The 19,424-nt window shown below is 44.9% G+C and overlaps 1 protein-coding gene across 1 annotated transcript in view; it reads left to right on the top strand.

The window, feature by feature from the left end:
• Positions 1–2,098: 2,098 nt before the first annotated feature.
• The window catches only part of grin2da (glutamate receptor, ionotropic, N-methyl D-aspartate 2D, a), a gene marked incomplete at its 3' end in the record, with an annotated part of 38,945 nt that continues 21,619 nt past the window's right edge, over positions 2,099–19,424 (top strand). The window contains exons 1-5 of the mRNA XM_080836311.1: positions 2,099–2,344; positions 8,092–8,358; positions 10,236–10,564; positions 17,470–17,584; positions 17,976–18,178. Of these exons, the coding sequence (XP_080692437.1) occupies positions 2,264–2,344; positions 8,092–8,358; positions 10,236–10,564; positions 17,470–17,584; positions 17,976–18,178 (995 nt within the window). The 5' untranslated portion in view covers positions 2,099–2,263. The remainder of the gene's footprint in view (positions 2,345–8,091; positions 8,359–10,235; positions 10,565–17,469; positions 17,585–17,975; positions 18,179–19,424) is intronic.

Here is a 19,424-nt window from a genome sequence, read left to right as displayed (position 1 = left end):
CTCATCTGATAAATATTTCTTTCCAGTCTGGCTCCTACGCTCTCCAGACGGTTTCCGCTGCCCTCTTGTACCAGTGGTCCCTCATCTTTCCCTGTTCGCTTATTCTTATTTTCTGACGCTACGTCGCCAACAAGCTTCTCTCCCACAAGCCTTGAGCTCTGCGTCTTAATCCTCTGCTTTTCCCTCTGACGACTATGCCATGTCAAAAGAGGGAGGAATGTGTGAGTGAAAGGAATTAGAGAGAGAAAGAGAGAGAGTGGAAGAAAAAGTCTGACGTCAGCAAGCCTTCTGCTTCTGCCATTACTAAAGGGCCATGAAACACAGCCAGTGCGCCTGAGAGACAGATATAGATTTTTTGATTGGTGTGCGTGGGTGTGTGTGTGTGCGTGTGTGTGTGTGTGTGTGTGTGTGTGTGTGTGTGTGTGTGTGTGTGTGTGTGTGTGTGTGTGTGTGTTTGTGTGTGTGTGTGTGTGTGAGAGAGAGAGAGTGTGTGAGTGCACTAGAATAGAAGTGTGTACAATGCAAGTGGGTGGTTTGCCTGCTACTATGGCACGTTGTGGTTTTACATCTTGTTTGAATTAATTTATAATTCAAATTCAAATATAACGATATTAATTAGGCTTTAATTTGTCACAGGTATGCAGTTTGTGCAGCCTACAGTTGGTCTGATACAATTTATGTGATAGGGGAAGCGTAGATTTTTTTCCCTGTAGTGTGTGTGTGTGTCTTTGTGTGTGGTGTGTACATCTTTAAAATTTTTAAAGTATGAAAGTATGTTTGCACTGTTTTATGCAGACTTTTATGTCCCTTCTTGTATACATTAGTCGATATATATTTAGCTTGTGTGTGTTTATCGGTATCTGAGAGTAATTTATGCGTATGCGTTGGTAATGTATGTGTGTCTGAGTGTAATGCATGCCGGGGTGTGTGTGCCTCACAAGCGAGGTTAATTAAAGAGAGTGAATGGGAGTGGTGGTGGGGATGTCGGTGTTGGCGGGGTGGGGGTTTGGGATGGGGGCTGGATAGCGCTGGCATACACAGTGACGGGAAAATGATTCATGGAGTGCGGCTTCGTTACATCGCCTGCCGATTGTGTCTCTTCAACCACTTCTGTAGCTCTGGCACAGGATCCTCTCCCCACTCTCTCTTTCTCTCTCTCCTTACTACTTACCCCCCCCACCTCACCGGAGCATACCCCCAACCCGGGGCTCACATCAACCCCCCCATCCCCCTCCGCCCCGCTTGCATACTCTCCTTCCTCACTGCTGTTCCATTCTCTTTACACTGCAGGGCTTCTACGCCTCGGAGGCGCGCTTTATGGCCTCACAGATTTATAGCAGAGATTCGGAACCCTCCAATGGTGTGGGACTAAGTCATGAATCAGGGAATGGGGCGAATGAATTGTGATGTGCTACGAGGAGGGTCGGGTAAGGGTGGGGGTGTAGAGTTTAGGAGGGGATGGGAGGGGGTGGGGGTAAAAGGGAGCGGGGGGGGGGAGGTATTGATGAAAACTCTACCACCATAGCCTGAATCAGAGTGATTCCCATGGATTGGGTGTTTATGGAGCCTTAATTGTTGAGTGATGATGATGGCTGCTGTTAAAATGTGAGCCCCTTTGTGTTAGCAGCTTGTTAGGGCTTTTACTTTTTTCTTCTTATATCCCTCTTGGACTTCATCATGTACTTTTTAGATCTGAAAAGTGTTGTGCAACAGTTTTGCTTATCGTTGATGTTCTCTCTCTCTCTCTCCTCTCATTCTGTCTCTGATCTCCAGGTACTCCTCCTGTGTGTAAACTCCGTCCACCATCTCCACCATCTCCATGGCCTCCAGACCCGCCCTCTCCTTCCTATTGGCCGTGCTTGCCTGCACGGGGCCTGCACGCCCCTCCCCTCCCCTGCTGCTTCGCCCACGGGAGAGAGAGAGGGACTCAGGGGGCGTGTCCGGCGGCGTCAACATCGCTGTGGTACACTCGGGCTCCTCCCTGCTCCCGGAAGCGAACGGCAGCGGAGGGGGTGCGCGTGGCAGCGTCGGTGTCGGCGGGGGCGGGGCCTCGGGCCGCGGAGGGGGGGGCTGGGCTGGCACCGTGGGCGACAGTGTGGTGACGGCCTCAGGCTCGGCAAACGTCATCTGGCTGACAGTGAACGAGAGCAGCCCCGGAAGCCTGCTCTTGCAGCTGTGTGACCTGCTGGCCACCACGCCGCTGCAGGGCCTGGTGTTCGAGGAGGACCGTCCACCCCCACCTGACCGCGCCCCGCTGGCGCCCATGCTCGAGTTCGTCTCCGCACAGACTGGCGTGCCCATTGTGGCCGTGGGCGGAGGGGCGGGGCTTGGCAGGGAACCCCAGGTGAGAAGCAGAAGAAGAAACGATGAATAGTTAAAGGTGCATTGTGTAGGATGTAGTGGCATCTAGCTGTGAGGTTGCGGATTGCAACCAATTAAATACAGGTCGTCAACCCTCCCTTTCCAACCGTGTAGGATAACCTACGGTGGCCTTCAGTTGCCATAAAGGCCCTCTCTAGAGCCAGTGTTATGGTTTGTCTGTTCTGGGTTACTGTAGAAACATGGTGGTGCGAAATGGCGGACTCCGTGGAGGAGGACCCGCTTCCTATGTAGATATGAAGGGTTCATTCTAAGCTAACAAAGAATTAATATAATATAATTACCGGTGAAAACATACTGTAATTCTGAAAACATAATCATGAATACTATATTCCATTTCTGTTAGCAGATCCCCCAAAATCCTACACACTGTATCTTAAAAGGAAAAATAGTCACTTGAAAGGAAGGCATTATAGGTACAGTCTGTGATTCTAATCCAATACACTTCCCAATACAGAAAATTCGAATTAATAAAATAATTCACCCGCTAGGTGTCCGTTCTGTGTATGCACTTAAAACAACTCAGGTGTTCCTACTCAATCCTTGATCTGTAAAGGGAAAACAAACAAAGTGGCTCGGACTGAGTCATACTCTTTTCCAGCCAATCAACACATTGCTTTGGGAGCTTAGAAGGGAGGGATGCCATTTGATTGGCTTTGAGTTCAAATGTCAGAAATCTCTTACCAGAATCAGGGATCGTTCCTTTGAACCATCTGTACTGATGCAAGTGAAGACAATTTGTGTGAATAAACTTGGCCAGACAAATAGGAAAGTCAATTGCCTTTCATTAGCTTACTACACGACTCAATAAGAATACTCCTTTAAGTCAATTTCAAATAATCCACAAAGTTGATCAAGCAGATAACTGAGACTCGACACAGTGCTTAAGGACAAGCATGTGGGTAGTAGTCCTGTAGTAGTCCATGTGTGTAGTGGCACTGTGTGACTTAACTCTCCTTTCGTTATCCCTCTGAGCGGTTTGCCTGGGAGAGTTCAACGTTGCCAGCAACATCGGTTGAATTCCCTTTCTATTGATGAAAAAATATCCAATTCCTGTTCTGTCAGTCAGCTCACTGGCTTAGCATACTGTAGCTTCTCAATGTAGTATTTCAAGAGAGCACTCATAGCTCACCCAGCAGAGCACAGCCTTAAAACCCCTTGATAACACAGACCCATTGCCCAAGGAACAGAAACCATGGGTATCAATATGCACACGCGGTTGTGTAAGCTTCTTGGGACGAAAGCGTAAGCTAGAAGAGTAAATGTAAATGTTATCGGGCATGCACAGGTGAGCAGTGGAGAAATGCCGCTGTTTACAGCGAGCAGAGCCTGTGTATCCTGCGATCAATATTCATACCGGGCTGACAGGCTCCCTAGAGTAGCACCTGTAACCTGGGGTATGTTTATCTATCTAAGAGAGACTAGCAACGTTCAGCAAAAAGAGCATTATTTATTTAGAGCTCCCACCAAACCACATAAAGTTGTTTCAGTATTTTCTAGGGACCATCCTTTCCTACAGGGATTCACTTAACAGACATCAAACACTATTATATCACTTTAAGAGATCACGTCGGTTATATCTTTGGAGTGCACTTTCATTCCTAGATATTCTTAATAGGCTAATTTGGGAGATTAATTGGCTCGAGAACCCCTTAAGAAACCCTCTTGTGCTTTCCCTGACCTCAATCGATGGATGATGTAAGGATTGAAAGCAAACCGCCACACACACATACACACACATCCTGATATGTTGGCTTCTTAGCAGATGCTGACTGGCATGTTTCAATTAGATGAGTTTATATTGGGTAAGGGATTTGAATATGTGTTTATACTTGGTAAGTCAGATTGAGTTCCACCCGCATTTAAAAATGAATGCATTTTCCTCAAATAAATTATATGGTTACTTTATAGACTTGTCTGAGGTGAAATGAAATATGCAATGTTGACAAGTGAACTCAAACACTCTGCCCAACATACAGCAATCTCCCCCAAATCAGACAATGCAACGAACGCAAACTATGAATCAAATTCAAATTAACCTCAATCAGAAAATTGCAGCCGCACAGTCTAATCAGGATGCACCAGGTGCGCAACACAGATTAATCTGTCATACACCGTGACTACCCTGAGAAGCAAACCATCCATTAGTATTACAGACTTTACGCACTCAACTCTTGGGGGAAAAAATGCAGACTGGAATAATGAGAGGCACGCGGTTCCCAAAATAAGTGTCTCCAGGGACCCTGCCCAGCTCCCCCTTAACAGAAAACCATCCCAGAGCGCAGAGAAGGCCGTTAATTGCTCCAATCAGGGCGGTAATTAATTGCATCAGATGCTCAAATATTTCAGTCAGGGTAACTCTGTGGGTTTTAATAGAGTGGGGTTTGGTCTTCTGGGTAATTTGATATTTATTTAATGTGAAATTCAATTACAGTAGGAAGGGTCCCAAGCCACTCTCATTAGCTTCAACCTTCTCATCCACACTCCAGTGTACTTAAACCCGGTGGGGGGTCTTCAGTTGGTCTTGACAGTTGATTTTCACCTTTTCTGGGGGAACCCCTGCAATTTTAGCTGGAAAATGTACCAGAGGAAATGCATAGCTATTTCCATGGAATACTTTCAACCTCTTCCCAATGCTCATGCAAATCTGCAATGCAGGGTCAAAAAATAAATGTGGTTTTAAAATGGAAGTTGTTGGAGAGGGAAAGTAAGTAAGTAAGTAAGACTTTATTTATATAGCACATTTCATACAAGAGTTGCAGTTCAAAGTGCTTTACATAAAATCAATAAAAGAAAGCAGTAAGAGCAATACATGGAGTAAAATAATGATCAACATCGTATCAGAACCTGATGTTCCGATAGCCTTCTTGGAATGCTGAAATCACGATAAAAGGAATAAAAGTAATGAAAGGAATAAAGCCCTTCTGCCTGGTCTTTAGCTCAGTTGGAACCATAGTGCTGCTTCATAGATTCCGCCTTACCCTGTTCAATATTTCCCCCTAGCTATGTTTCCGCGCCCAGGGTGACTACAGTGCAGTCCTGTATCAAGTCCTGTATCAATCTGCAATACATTTACACCCAGCTTACCCCTTCCATGATGCCATAAAGCTTATGGCGCACTTATCCGACCCCGACCCTCACCCCATGTCTTCCATCTCCGTAGAGAATACTTGTCAGCACTGTGACTTCCTGCACAATCCTTGCCAGGCGTTTCAGAACCATGGCCAGAGACGTTGCCAAACACGGTTTCTCCTAGATCTTATATATTCAGAATCTGGGCTTCTGAAAGAGGGTCCATCGAAAAAATGACCCAGATTCTCCAAAAACACTCCTGGGTTCTAAAAAAACATAGGGACAGAAATTGCTGCAAGAAAAACAAAAGTCAGCATGACAAATGTGTGCAGGTTTTTTGTGCAGAATCACACCAAAATACAGAAATCACCCCACCCAGCATATTTAAGCCATGCATCTGGGTTGCAGATGATGCAGCCTTCCACGCTGACCATGGCATGGCTCTGATGTGTGATTTAGCTGTACATTACAAAACCCTGAATGAAGAATAGTGTATTTAACATGCACCAGTGTACGTTGTACATGAATGACACACAGAACAAGCCCTGAGACCACATATGCCTTCACCCTACCATAAGTGGTTTTGGATCAGTTAAATGTCTGAAATGCAAATGGGGAAGATGTACCCAAAAAAGGGGGAGCCCTCTGGGAGCTCTACAGCTCTCTTCTACAGAGAGACACAGCCACTCTGCGGGGGCCGCTTTCGACTGGGGCATCTGCAGCATCGGCAAGTCCAGCCTTTTTTTTTAAGGGGTGTCTCTGCATTGAACTGGCAGCCCTAGGGCCATTTCGTTTTACTGCTAACAATTAAAGAGCCGAGTGGTGCTGCAAGAGAGAGAGCCGCGCAGACCCATTTCAGCAGAAACACACAGCTGTGAGCTGGTAATACTCAAAGCCCTTTTTCCAGCCTTTTATGCTAATGACCTGCCTGTGAATCCAGAGGAGGAGGCAAGGCTGCAGGCTTTACGTGGCAAAGCCGCTCAGCTGGGAGATTCTGTAGCTGGGGCTGGGGGAGTTTAAAGTTGTTCCATTACAAAGTCGTTTTTTCCCCCTTTCTCTCTCTCTCTCTATCTCTCTCCCTCTCTTTCTCTCTCCTTCCTTGTCTTTTCCTCAAGACTGTTCCTCCCTTATCACCCCGTTCTTAATGCTTCACGCTTGCAAAGAACGTTTGGATGGCGGGTGTGTATTAGAACCTCCCTGTCACAAAAGCCTGGGCGAAATGTCTCCTAATAAGGGCCTTTTTATGTCAGCAGTGAAGTTCCATGCTAGACACAGAGCCTCATTCAAGTAATAACAGCCACTGGAGTTAAAGAACATAACCCACAAACCGTTACGGCGGATTTCATATTCTTCAAGCCGTAGATTTTCACAGAGGGAAAAAAATGGCCTGCCCTTGAATGTTGAGGTGAGACTGGGGCGCGTTTCACTGAGGGTCTGTGTCTTCACCCCATGATTTATCTAATGCTGCAAAGGTATTGCCATACATCAGCATTGCTCACGCTTTCTCAGTAGCTTGAGCTTTTCCACAGTCTCTTGTAGCACAGTATATAGCTGCAACCTCATGATATTAAACCTACCTCTAATATGCAGATGCTCATGAAGGACTTTATTTGCTGCATCAGTAGCTTAATGGCTCAAACCCTGCTAGAAGGTAGACCTCCAGGTGGCTGAGCCATATATGAGTGAGAGAATGAGGCAGTGTCAGGGGGAGGGGGGGGCTATATGGTTAATGTTAGCGCTTGCAGCCGTGACACATTTATTTCAGGTTAAATGAGGTAGTGCTTTAAAATATACGGACAGGCCATTACCTGGTGTTCTTATATCTGTATGGTTATGTTATTTGCAGACAAGAACAGTGTTTGCTCTGAGTTTGGAACATAATGTCACAAAAAATGCTCTCCAGAACATTACGGATTCACAGAATTACCTCTGCCACATCTGTGGTAGTCTGCCTCTGTGATAAGGCTGGTGTAACAACGCCTACTTAATATAAATCTTATGCTTTGCTTCAAAAAGTCTTATCGCAAACACAGGCATGCATGCACACACTAACACACACACACACATACACACACTTGCATACACACACACGTTTCCGCCGTGAGGCTCCTTCCGCAAAGAGAAGCTCTTGCAGTATTTACAGCGCTGGTCACCTTCACCAAACGCTGGTGGAGCTCTGCGGCGCGGCCAGGAATGGAAAAAAACCTAAAAAAAAAACAGGACACAGAGTCCTCAAGGACGGCTGATGTCATGCCAGGAGCAGAGGCTCATGAATAGCAATGAATGCCAGCTTCACCTCCACTGCCACCGCACCAGCAATGTAAACGGCCATTGATTTCTTTAGCACACTTCGGTTCATTTCAGCCCAAGAAATAGTTTTTGTGTAACTACACTCATGTAAGGTTGTGCGCTTTGTCACCTCGAGAGATGTCTCTTTTTCTGTGGTGCGAAATACTACATGCTATCTGTAGGTGAGGCTGGCAGCAACATGGAGTGTTTATGGATTGCAGTGGGTGTTTGTTTGTCCGTCAGCCACAGCAACAGCAATGATGCACAGGTCTAACAAAGGCCATCACTGAAACCTTCCCTCCCTTCCTCTCCTCTCTCCTCCTCCTCCTCTTCCGTCCCTCCTCCCTTCAGGAGAGTGGCTCCATCTACCTGCAGTTCACATCGTCCACTGCCCTACAGCTGGAGGTCATTTTTGAGGTGCTGGAGGAGTACGACTGGACGGCCTTCTCGGTGGTGTCCACGCGCTACCACGGCTACGAGGACTTCCTTGACATGGTGGAGGGCATCACGGACGGCTCGTTCATCGGGTGGGACAAGAAGAGCATGGTGATGCTCAACCTCACCGGGGACCCTGGGGGCGTGCAAACCCGCCGTATGCTGAAGGAGAACGAGGCCCAGGTCAGGGACTCCATCAGTCTCTGTCCCTCTATTTATAAATGTCGCTCTCACTATTACCCCCCTCTCTGTCACTCTCTCTCTCTCCTTCTCTGTCATCCCTTTTCTCTCTCTCTCTCTCTCACTCTCTCTCTCTCACTCGCTCACTTTCTCTGTCTCTCGCTCATCCCCTCTCTCTCTGATTGTTTCTCTGCCCTTACCTGCTCTCCCTCCCTCTCCCCCCGGTTCTCCTTTTTACTCTTTCCTGTTTCCCTTTTAGTTTTGTAGCCCGACCTGCACCTCAATCTTCTTGGGCCCCATCCTCCCCATCCTCAATTTGTCTCTCATCCTCCCCTGTGCAGTCTCTTGTTTTATCCTCTTCTCCCCAGTTGCTCTCTCTCTCTCTTTCTACCTATCCATCTTTCTCTCTCTCTCTCTCTCTCTCTCTCTCTCTCTCTCTCTCTCTTTCTCTCTCTGTCTCTCATCTCGATCTGATCTGCCCATCTTCCCTTTTTTTCTGCTTCTCTCTCCCTCTTTGTCATTTGTCTCCCTCCCTTCCTGCGTGGCCTTTAAAACGGCTTAAAAAAGAAAGGAAGGTTAAGGAACCCCCGGAAGGAGGAGATGGCATCACAAATGTTACGGATCAGAGTGGCGCTAAAACACATTTCGTGGCTGACCCCTAGTCTATGTGGCGCTGCTGTTGCTTGTGTTAGCTGCCCCCCTCAACCCCCCCGCCCCATCAACCCCACCTCTCTCCTCCATCCTTTTCTCCCCTCCCCCTTCAACCCCCGCACCTCTTTCCCCCATCCTCTTTCTCCACTCTGGCTGGAGTGATTAAGGCAGCAGTTAACTAGCTAGAGAGGGTTTTAATCAGCTTTGTGATTGGGAAGGGTGCAACAGAAAGCGGCAGGTGCAGCTATCTACGGGAGGTAGTTCCCTGATTCCTTGATCAGGTGCAAAAACATTCCTCTGCAGTATTCTTGCCTCTCCTCTCGTTTTCTCCAGTCTTAGCCTGTGCTGCTCGTTTTAATCATTTTTGGTGATGCCCAGGCTTGTTTTTAGTTGAGCTCTCCTGCAGCTCTCGCCCGCTCTTTCATTAGCACCCCTGGATCATTGTGACCTGGGCCGCTACAGCCCCCCCCCCCCCCCGACCCTTGTCTCTGTTCCTTCTCTCTTTCTTACTCTGACTGTCTCACTTTACATCCCTCTGTATTCTCCTCACATTTTCCCCTCTCTCTCTCTCTCTCTCTCTCTCGCTTTCTCACTCTGTCTCTTTTCTGTCGATGTCTCACTCTGTTTTTCTTACCTTATCTCCGTGTCCTTTTCCTGTCTTCCATTTCCTCTCTTGATCTTTCTGTTTGTCTCTACCTTACTCTCCACTCATCCTCTGTTGCATATGACTTATTCTTTTTTGAGGAATTTATATTGCTTCTTGAGGTCATTCATTACTTCTTTCTCCCCATCTCTCCATTGGTCTTTGACATACCCCCTCTCCTCCTCTCCTTACAAGGTGCATATTTTTTTCTTTATCCCTCCACCTCTCTCTTCCTCTTTCTGTCTATCTCTCTCTGTCCATCTCTCTCTCAATCTGTCTTAACCCAAGCCTCTCCTCTCCTTCTCTCCCGTCCCATCTACAGGTGTCTCTTTTCTTTCCTTTTCTCTTATTCACTATCTTTTTCCGTTTTCTGTTGATCAACGTCTCTCTCTTTCTCTTTCCCATCTCTCCATTTCTCCATCCCTATTTTACCCTCTCCTCTCCTCCTCTCCCATCTACAGGTGTATCCTTGCTTTACTTTTCTCCCTCCATTCCCATCCCTTTCCTATCATATACCTCTTTCTCTGTTTCAGCTGTTCATCTATCTCTGCCTTACCCTCGCCTGTCCTCCCTCCCCCCACTGCAGGTGCGTCTGCTGTACTGTTCTCAGGAGGAGGCTGAGTTGATTTTCCGTGCAGCCTTGGCCTCGGGTCAGGCCACGTCGTCGCACCTGTGGTTTGCTGTGGGCCCGGCACTCTCAGGCCTGGTCATTGAGGGTTTGCCCAAGGCCCTGATCACCGTACGGCCCCAGGGCTGGAGGGATGAGCCCCGCCGGCGCATCTCCAAGGGCGTGTCGGTTCTCACCCACGGCGCCATGGCCCTCAGACGGGAGTTGGGCAGCCAGAGATGGACAAGCTTCGCTGGCAACTGCAACACAGATGGGAACACGACGCAGAGGATACCACATAGGATCAGGTATTGGATTGTATCCTGGGCTATCAGAAAGAATCTTTGTAGCCTTCAGTCTGTTTAGATTTTAAAGGAATCGGACTGGCCTTGTAAAGAAAAAACTTGAATTTGAATAGACTACTGGTAGTATAAAAAGAGGCATGTTTATATAAAATAAGGGCTGGGCAACGATTAAAAGTTTTAATCACGATTAATCGCATGATTACTGATTAATCACGATTAATCACATTTGTATACGCAAAATCCAATTATGAATTCAAAATTAGTATATAGCGCACTTTCATTTTAAATGTTCTGCCATATGAACGAAAGTGCCATAACATTTGTTGTGCAAACACTTCTAACATCATCATTTTAAAACACTAGCAGTTTAATAAAATATTCAGTGTAAATCTCAACTTAAACAATGTTATCAAAGCAAATACAAAATTAAAGCACATTGCCACTGCCAAGGCATTACTGTTATCCTGTTCGTTATGAAAAAGAAAAAAACTGGCCACAAAATCCTGAGCCACAATCATATCATTAAAACAGGCAATTTCTGAGGTAACAGCAGAAACATTTTACTTTCATCAGGGAGCAGCATCACCAGTCTATGTTTAGTACCAAATGTCCACGTTAGAGTGAGAAACCAGAAAACAGTTTCAGTGCAGTTTATCAATTCCTAGAACTTGACACTGTTATTTTAAATGTTCTGCCATATGAACTTACATGTAAGTGCCATAACATTTGTTGTGCAAACACTTAACATCAGCATTTGTATATAGTAGCAGTTAAATCAAATAAATACTTTGTGTAAATCTCACCTTAAACAATGTTATCAAAACAAACACAAAGCTGAAGCTTATTGCCACTGCCAGGGCATTAATGTTAGAGTGTGGTGAAGCACCAAAAAGTTCACTGCTGGCAGTTACTGTGCTGTACGTAGTTTGCCCAAGCCTCACTTCACTGTCTGTTTCGTTGAATGATTTGTTGGTATCAACTGTGTGTTTTGCATTTAGGTGATATTTTAGACTGGAAGTCTATTTCGACAGTTAAGATTTCTTTTCAGTATTTCAAAAGTGAATGAGCTGTGGGAGAACCAGAAAAGTGAGCGTCTAGCAGCGATTATCACGTGTATGTATATATGTATATGGTAGTGCTGTCAAACGATTAAAATATTTAATCGCGATTAATCGCATTTTTGTCATAGTTAACTCAAAATTAATCGCGATTAAATTAATCAAAATTAATCGCGATCGCAAATTTTTTCTATTCTAAATGTCCCTTCAATTATTTTTTTCCATAATTTGTATTTTATTTTAATGCTCTTATCAACATGGAAAAGTGGATTGGCTTGCTTTAAGCAATGTTTTATTTTATTGAAAAACAACATTGCCAAACAGGGCGGTACAAAATCAAATTATAAAGTGCACATTTAAGATAAACAAGGACTCAGCCTATAGTGCAGTTAAACCATGGCTTAATATTTTTTTTTTCAAGTTTGCTGTGAACATAGAAGTCAGGCCTCTTATTTCAAAAACAATAAACTGTAACAGTTAGGTTACCAATAAGAGGTAAGACAACTACTTCTGTGCTTTCAACCAGCTGCCTGTTGACATTTTCACAGTAAAGCTTGCTTCTTTTAAAGGTAAACTTTCTATTCAGAAGCTTTTTATCATCCATTTCGCCGTATCGCGCTCATAATTCACTCAAACGTGACGTTAGCCTACTACACAGTTTGGGAGGGCAAAAAGAACGTTAATCTAAAAAAAAAACGTTAATCGCGCGATAAAAAAATTAACGGCGTTAAAATGGGTTTGCGTTAACGCCGTTAATAACGCGTTAAACTGACAGCACTAGTATATGGCGATTTTAGCCTAACTATCGAGATTCTAAGTAACATGGAGACAAAACTTTGTTTGGTACTCCACGTAGATCATAAACCCTTAAATATACAAACGACTCCATGAAATCGGTTAAGAAACACCGCAGCTTCACCGTTCACTTGCGTTTGTTTACAGTCCAGTCTTCACCTCCCCAAGATGGCAGCGAGTTGGCACGTCGCAGCAACATTCTGAAGCAGTCAATGGGGCGTCTATGTATATATGTCTGCCCTTCTCCAAGTATTTTTATCCGCCCAATTTTTGCTTTTCCGGTTTCGCAGCAGTCAGCAGCAGACTTTTGCAAAATAAAAGCCTGTGAGCAACAGACTTTTACAATAATAAAATAAATAAAAAAACATGCGTTTAAGCGCGATAAAATTATTGTCGGCATTAAATGATTAATGCGTTAACCCGATAATAACGCGTTAACTTGCCCAGCCCTTTATAAAATAGAAAAAAAACAAGATTTGTATGTCCCCTGTGAAATACAAAATGTGCTTGACATGCTACAGGGTGGATACAACCCTGACAGATTGTGCACAGAAGACTTGATGACTCAGTAGTTATATTAACACCACTGTGTAAGAATCATCAAGCCAGTCCACTTTCCAAAGCACTCTGCAGGCTGACAAAAAGCCCACAGTGCGGTGGGAAAGAAACCTCCCATGATGCACTTCTCCAACCCTATTCAGTCCCTTTTTTTCAGCTTCTGCAGTTGTCAGGGTCAGCTTTTTTTCATTCAATCATTTCATTGGCTTCACTGTAGATGTCTGGAGCAGGCCTTTTCCAGTGCTTTTGTTTTTTTTCCGCCTAAACTTCGTGAAGTTCTGTGCTTTAGGGAATGAGAACTGATCCCAGATGTGAAGAGCAGTCAAAACCATCACCATGTTGCTGTCCATGCAACCATGAGCAGAAAATTAAGTGCTGATAAGTGCCATGGCCAGGAGCACAGATTTGTTGCCCCCTACTGTTCAGCTGCAAGTACTGCAGTCATGATCCAACTGTAAAAGACTCCTGTTGTTGCCTCAGCATGCCGGAGAGATAATTGTATAATTATCGCCCGCGTGCACCGCACTCCTTCTTTCATGTCTTCCCTCTGCCCTTGTCTTTTCTGCACATGCTGTCTCTTCCCTTTCTCTCCTCCTCCTCGCCCTACCTTGACTCTCGTCTTTCTGTTCCCCCGAGATTAGTCCTGCTCTTGTGCCATCTCTCCCCACGTTTGCTCTTCTTTGCTTGTTGACGGAGCTATCTCACCGGTGATGCTATCTTTCTCTGTCTCTTCCATACTCCACTCCAGCCCTCTCCCCTCCTCCCAGTCCCTAGCTGCCGCTGCTTTTTTTTATCAGTTGTGAGCTCTGCCCTCTTCTATTATCGTATTCTCCCCCGACTCCTCTCTGGAAGTGTATGCATGTGGCAGCGTTTTGCATGTAAATTGGTTAATTGAATAAAATATGGTAGTGGCGCAGAAGGTTAATGTGTATTAAACATATGCATGCACAAACACAAACATAAAGGATTGGAGATGTACGCAGAACATCACTGTTCATTATCTGTATTGTGACACAGATGCACCTCTATACAATTAAACAAATGTACCTACAATCACTGGTAATGTCAAAGCACATACACATGCACTCACATATTCATTCACACACTGTCATACGGAAGCATACAAATACACTCATGCACTCAAATGCACACTTGCACAAATTCGCACAGATGTACACAGTACACACACAAACACACACCAACACACACCATCACACACAGACACACACAGCTAAAAGAGCAGTCGTCCCTCATCAGGATGCTAATGTAGTTTTAATGGACGCATTAAAATCCTCTGAATGTCTCTGATGTTTAAATACTTGCCTCCCCCTCGCTTTCAGATCCCATCTACCCTCCTTCTCCATTGCTCTCAACCAAACCAGCCCCCCCCCCAGACTCCTATCTTCCTCACTATTTTGTCCCTTCATATCATCTGTCTTCTTTTACTCTCTTCACATTTCTTCTCTCTATCCTCTTTCACGGCTGTACATCGTCCCATGTCCGTCCTCCCCCAGGTGTTTTCCCCGTGTGTTTGTTGAAGGATTCGGATTGTGATCTGAATTCAAATACATCGTAGATTGAGGATTTTTTTCTCTCAACAATGCACAGGATTTGAAAAAAAGAGAAATAAACACATGTAATGTCAATGACTTTGTCACCATGACAACATTGCACCAGGCTGGAAAGATCAGTGGTTGTGTGGATTCAGAGTTGGAATGGAATCCTAGCATGCTGTCACATTCTGTGCCTCCCGCTCTCCAAATGAAATGGATGTGGGCCAGCTGAATAAATGTTGTTTTTAAACTGTCGCGTTATTTCCAGATGAAGCTTTGAAATAATATTTTGGGAAAAAAGGGGTGGGGAAAGAAAAAAGAGAGAGGGAGAGAGGGGATGGAAAGGGAATGAGAGGGAGATTTCTCTCCCTCGTCGTTCTTATTCTGATCAATGCACCTGATTCACCCTCCATCCACCCACCCCTGCAGAGTGTCTGGACACAGTGTGTGTCTTTGAAAGTATGTGATTATTTGTGTGTGCGTGTGTGCATGCATGAGGGTGTTTGCCTGTGGGTGTGTGTGCACGCTTTTGTGTGTGTGTGTACAGTATGTGTGCCAGCGTGCGTTTTTTGATGCATGCCCCTGTTTGTGTGACATTTAAGGAGCCCTATCCATCACCATCATGTTGTGTTGCCTTTCGGCAAACGGATGAGATTAGACTGAGAGGAGGAGAGACTGCAGGAGAGGAGTGAGAGGAGGAGACGAGTAAGAGGAGTGAGAGGAGGAGAGGAGTGAGAGAAAGAGAGACAGGAGGAGAGGAGTGAGAGGAGAAGAAGAGTGAGAGGAGGAGAGACAGTAGGAGAGGAGTGAGAGAAGGAGAGTGAGAAAAAAGAGAGATAACAGGAGAAAGGAGGAGAGTGAGAGAAGGAGAGACAGCAGGAGAAGAGTCAAAGAAGGAAAGACAGAAGGACGAGAAGAGGAGATTGAGAGGAAAGAAGTGAGAGGTGAAGAGTGAGACGTCTCCTGGCCCTGACAGCACTGTGTGGCTTCGGACCTCTGAAGCATTGACACTTACAAACAGCTGCTGCTGCAGTCGCACTGGACCAAAATACTGTATAACATGGAGAGCATCTCATTAATTATACATCATAAATCAAAACACTCATTTCCAGTGGGAGAGGAGGAGAGGAGGGCTGGAGGTTTATGGGAGAAATCTCATAAAAATAAGGTGCGTGTCACTCTTGTAATGAGTGAGATAAAAAATGAAAGCTTGGCCACCATAGGAAAAGTCATCCCACACACAGAAAAGAAAGGAAGAAAGAAAGAAAGAACGAAAAAGAAGGTAGGGGTGAAAATAAACAGTGACAAATTCTTAATGAATTTAATTTGTGCGGCTTCAAGGTTGAACGCTGTCAGTTGCAACACAGTCCTCTCTCACGACTGCTCTCAGACACGTTGCCATGACTACGTGCCAGAGCATCTCTACCCCCTCTCCCTACCTCGCTCCCTCTCCCTCTATCTCTCTTTCTCTCTCTCTCTCTCTCTCTTTGTCATTCTCCTGCATCTTAAGAGCTCTGATCGGCAGGCTGTTGAAGATGAGCCGAGGGTCTCAGAGTGCAGCTGGGAGCCTGAGACCACAGGAGGGGACTGAGAAGTGGCTTTCCCAGAGGTTTTGGCAACTGGCCGCAGGATGCTGCTGCCGCCTCCCTCCCTCCCTCTCTCTCCCTCTCTCCCTCCCTCCCTCTCTCTCTTCCTCCCTCTCTCTCTCTCTCTTGCTGTATTCAGCCTCCTGGCTCATTCATTGTTCATTTTGCATTCTGTGGCTTTCATTCACTCATTTGTCGCTATGTCGTCTCATTCACTCTTTCATTATGCCCACTTATCGCTTCATTCCTTCTGCCCATTCTTCCGCTCATTTTCTCAGTCTCTTGAGTTACTAATTGTTCCTCTAAATGCACTCATTATTCCGCTAATTCACAGTTGTATCTGGCCAGTCAGTCACTCATTCATTATTTTACCTCGTCCACACTAATATAGATTCAGCACAAAGCATTCATTCATTCATCCACCCGTTCATTAATTAATTAATTAATTCATTCATGCATTCATTCATTCATGCATTCATTCATTCATTCATTCATTCATTCAGTCAGCCATTCACTTACTCACTCATTCATTTGTTCACCTGCTCATTAATTAATAAATCAATTCATTCATTAATAAATTCATTCATTCATTCATTCATTCATTCATTAACAATGCATTTTAATGCATTTTAACTTACTCACTCACTCACTCACTCACTCACTCACTCATTTGGTCACCTCACTCACTCATTCATTCATTCAGTCATTCATTAATTCGCCCATTCATTGACTCATTCATTCATTCATCCGTTCATTCAGTCTGTACCATTCTGTGTATTTGTTCTGCCTTGTGTGCACTGATCTAACTGGGCATCCTGTAGCCTGCTGGCTTATTATCAGATGCAGCTCCACAGCTCCCTCTCTCTCCCCAGTGCCCAGAGGAAGAGCCACAGCAGCACGCCAAGCACAAACACCTGACCTGGAGATGAGAGGGCCACGCTCTAATCTCAGCCTCTCCTCTCTCCTCCCCTCTCCTCCCCTCCCCTCTCCTCCTCTCTCCTCTCCTCTCCTCTCCTCTTTATTGAAATTCTCTTTCTCCCTCTCTTCTATTCTCTATTCTTTCTCTTATCTTTCTTTCTCTTTTCTCTTTCTCCTGTCATTTTTGTTTTCTTTTCTCTCTATCATTTTCCCCTCTTATCTCTCCTCCTCAAACCTCCCCCTTTCTCTTTGCTCTCACCATCCTCTGCTCTCCCTCTCTCTCTCTCTTTCTCTTTTCCTACTCATCTTTCTCAACCTTCTTTGTTGCTACACTCCACTTCTGCCCACCTACTCTCTCTTTCCTTTTCTCACTCTCTTCTCTCTCTTCTCTCTTTTTGTCTTTCCTCCTACCTTCCTCGGCTTCCTCTCCTGTCACTCAGGTACTTTAGCAACATAACCCTGGGTGGACGGGACTACTCCTTTAACAATGAAGGCTACCTGGCCAATCCGCTGCTGGATGTCGTCTGGTACTCAGCAGGGAGAGGCTGGGAGGAGGTGTGTGAAACGCACACACACACAAATCCTTTTCTTTGGATCAATAAGCAAAAGTAATAAAGGGAAATAGCATGAATACACACACACACCCTACCAGACAGAGCACACACTATACACTAACCGCATTGTACCTGTAATTAAAACTGAAAACAATATACATATACATTCATATTGTACATATGGCTGCAAACAATACATTATAATATGTAAAGAATAAATGTTGGTCAAATGTTGCCTTGTGTGAATAGAACAAGTAGAGCCCGGTTGCCGGGAGTGTGTGATGGTGTCTAATGTGAATAGAACAAGTAGAGCCCGGTTACAGGGAGTGTGTTGTGGGGTTTAATGTGAATAGAACAAGTAGAACCTTGTTACAGGGAGTGTGCTTCTACAGGTGGGTGTTTGGGAGAACGGAATCCTGAAGCTGCGATACCCACGCTGGTCCCGTGACGGGGTCTTCCTCAAACCACTGGACAATGCTCAGCACCTGCGCGTAGTGACACTGGAGGAGAGGCCTTTCGTCATCGTGGAGCCGGCTGACTCCGCCTCAGGCTGCATCCGTGATTCGGTCCCCTGCAGACTGTCTTTCAACTCCAGGTCAGGGGTCAAGGGTCGAGGGTTAGGGCTCGAGAACTGAGGAGAATTGTGAAATGTGAGGTGGCAAAGTTGCAGTGAAAGCTGTTGTCACAATACAAGACTGGTCAAGTCACTGATGGAGAGGGCATGTAGCCCTGAGGTGGTTTGTCGCATTTGGAGTGCTTTGAACAAGATGTTTGCACCCGATGACTAGAGGTGTCATAGGGGCCTGGCTTCAAACATCACCTCACCCTAGTCTGTTAGTCAAACCCTTCAGAGAAAGATATCTGCCGCCCACTTTTTATGGGCTTCTGTTTGTGTTACATTCAATCAAACACTAAAGCTTCATGGAGAAAAATCAAAGTGTCAACATGACGATGATATTATCACAAGCAATGAACTGCCATTGTTCTGAAAGAGGTGTAGTGCAACCTTTGTCCCAGTATGTATTACGGAAATGGTGGCCTGTTGGTTAAAATAGAAAGGTGTCATTCAAATCTACTGTACATAAACATACTGGTTTGATACAGTATCATGCTAGGGAATAGACTACGTACTGGAACAATAGCAGTATTTAGGTTTTCGATGTAGGTAAAATCAGGACAAAAATAAAGACAGGCAACATCTAAGTGGCTACTACGATAGATAGACCATTGGTGAATGAATAGCCTATTGGTGCCAATTGAGCGAGACTGCAATCAGTCTTGATATCCGGCCATGAATCCTGTGAAAGGCTTTAAAATGTAGAAGTTGGGAGTGGCGATTAAGAATCTGTAATTAGATTGAGTTTTTATATTGAAGCTGCTCCCGTGACATGGGGTTGGTAAGTGGGCATGGGAGCAGTCATTCAACAGTAACAGTTCTGCATCATGGTCATTTCTATTTAATTCAATGTTTTTCTCTTTTATTGATTATTTTTTAAGTATTGTAGATACAACATTTCTGTTAATCCTTTTAACCACTTTAATTTTATGTGGCATGTTTATATGACCCTGTAAAAAATGTGTTTCTGGAGGCTGGGGATGAATATTGCGGGGCATAAATCTCCAGGCATCATTTTTGGTTTTATTACAAATTTGGTGTCGCCATGAGATCCCTCAGTCATCGGTATATTGCACGTTTTTTTTATGCATTGCTTTTTGTATGACATTTCTATTGTTTCTTTACTTGCATGTGGAGTAAAAATACTACTTTGTGAATTCAAAATAATTCTCAGTATTTCTTTCAACTTCTTACAATACAGAAAAATACAGAATATAACAAAACT

This window comes from Sprattus sprattus (genome assembly GCF_963457725.1).
Source record: "Sprattus sprattus genome assembly, chromosome: 4".
Lineage (NCBI taxonomy): Eukaryota > Metazoa > Chordata > Actinopteri > Clupeiformes > Clupeidae > Sprattus > Sprattus sprattus.
The sequence above is the reverse complement of the archived record's forward strand: the minus strand, read 5'-3'. Positions and strand labels throughout refer to the sequence as shown.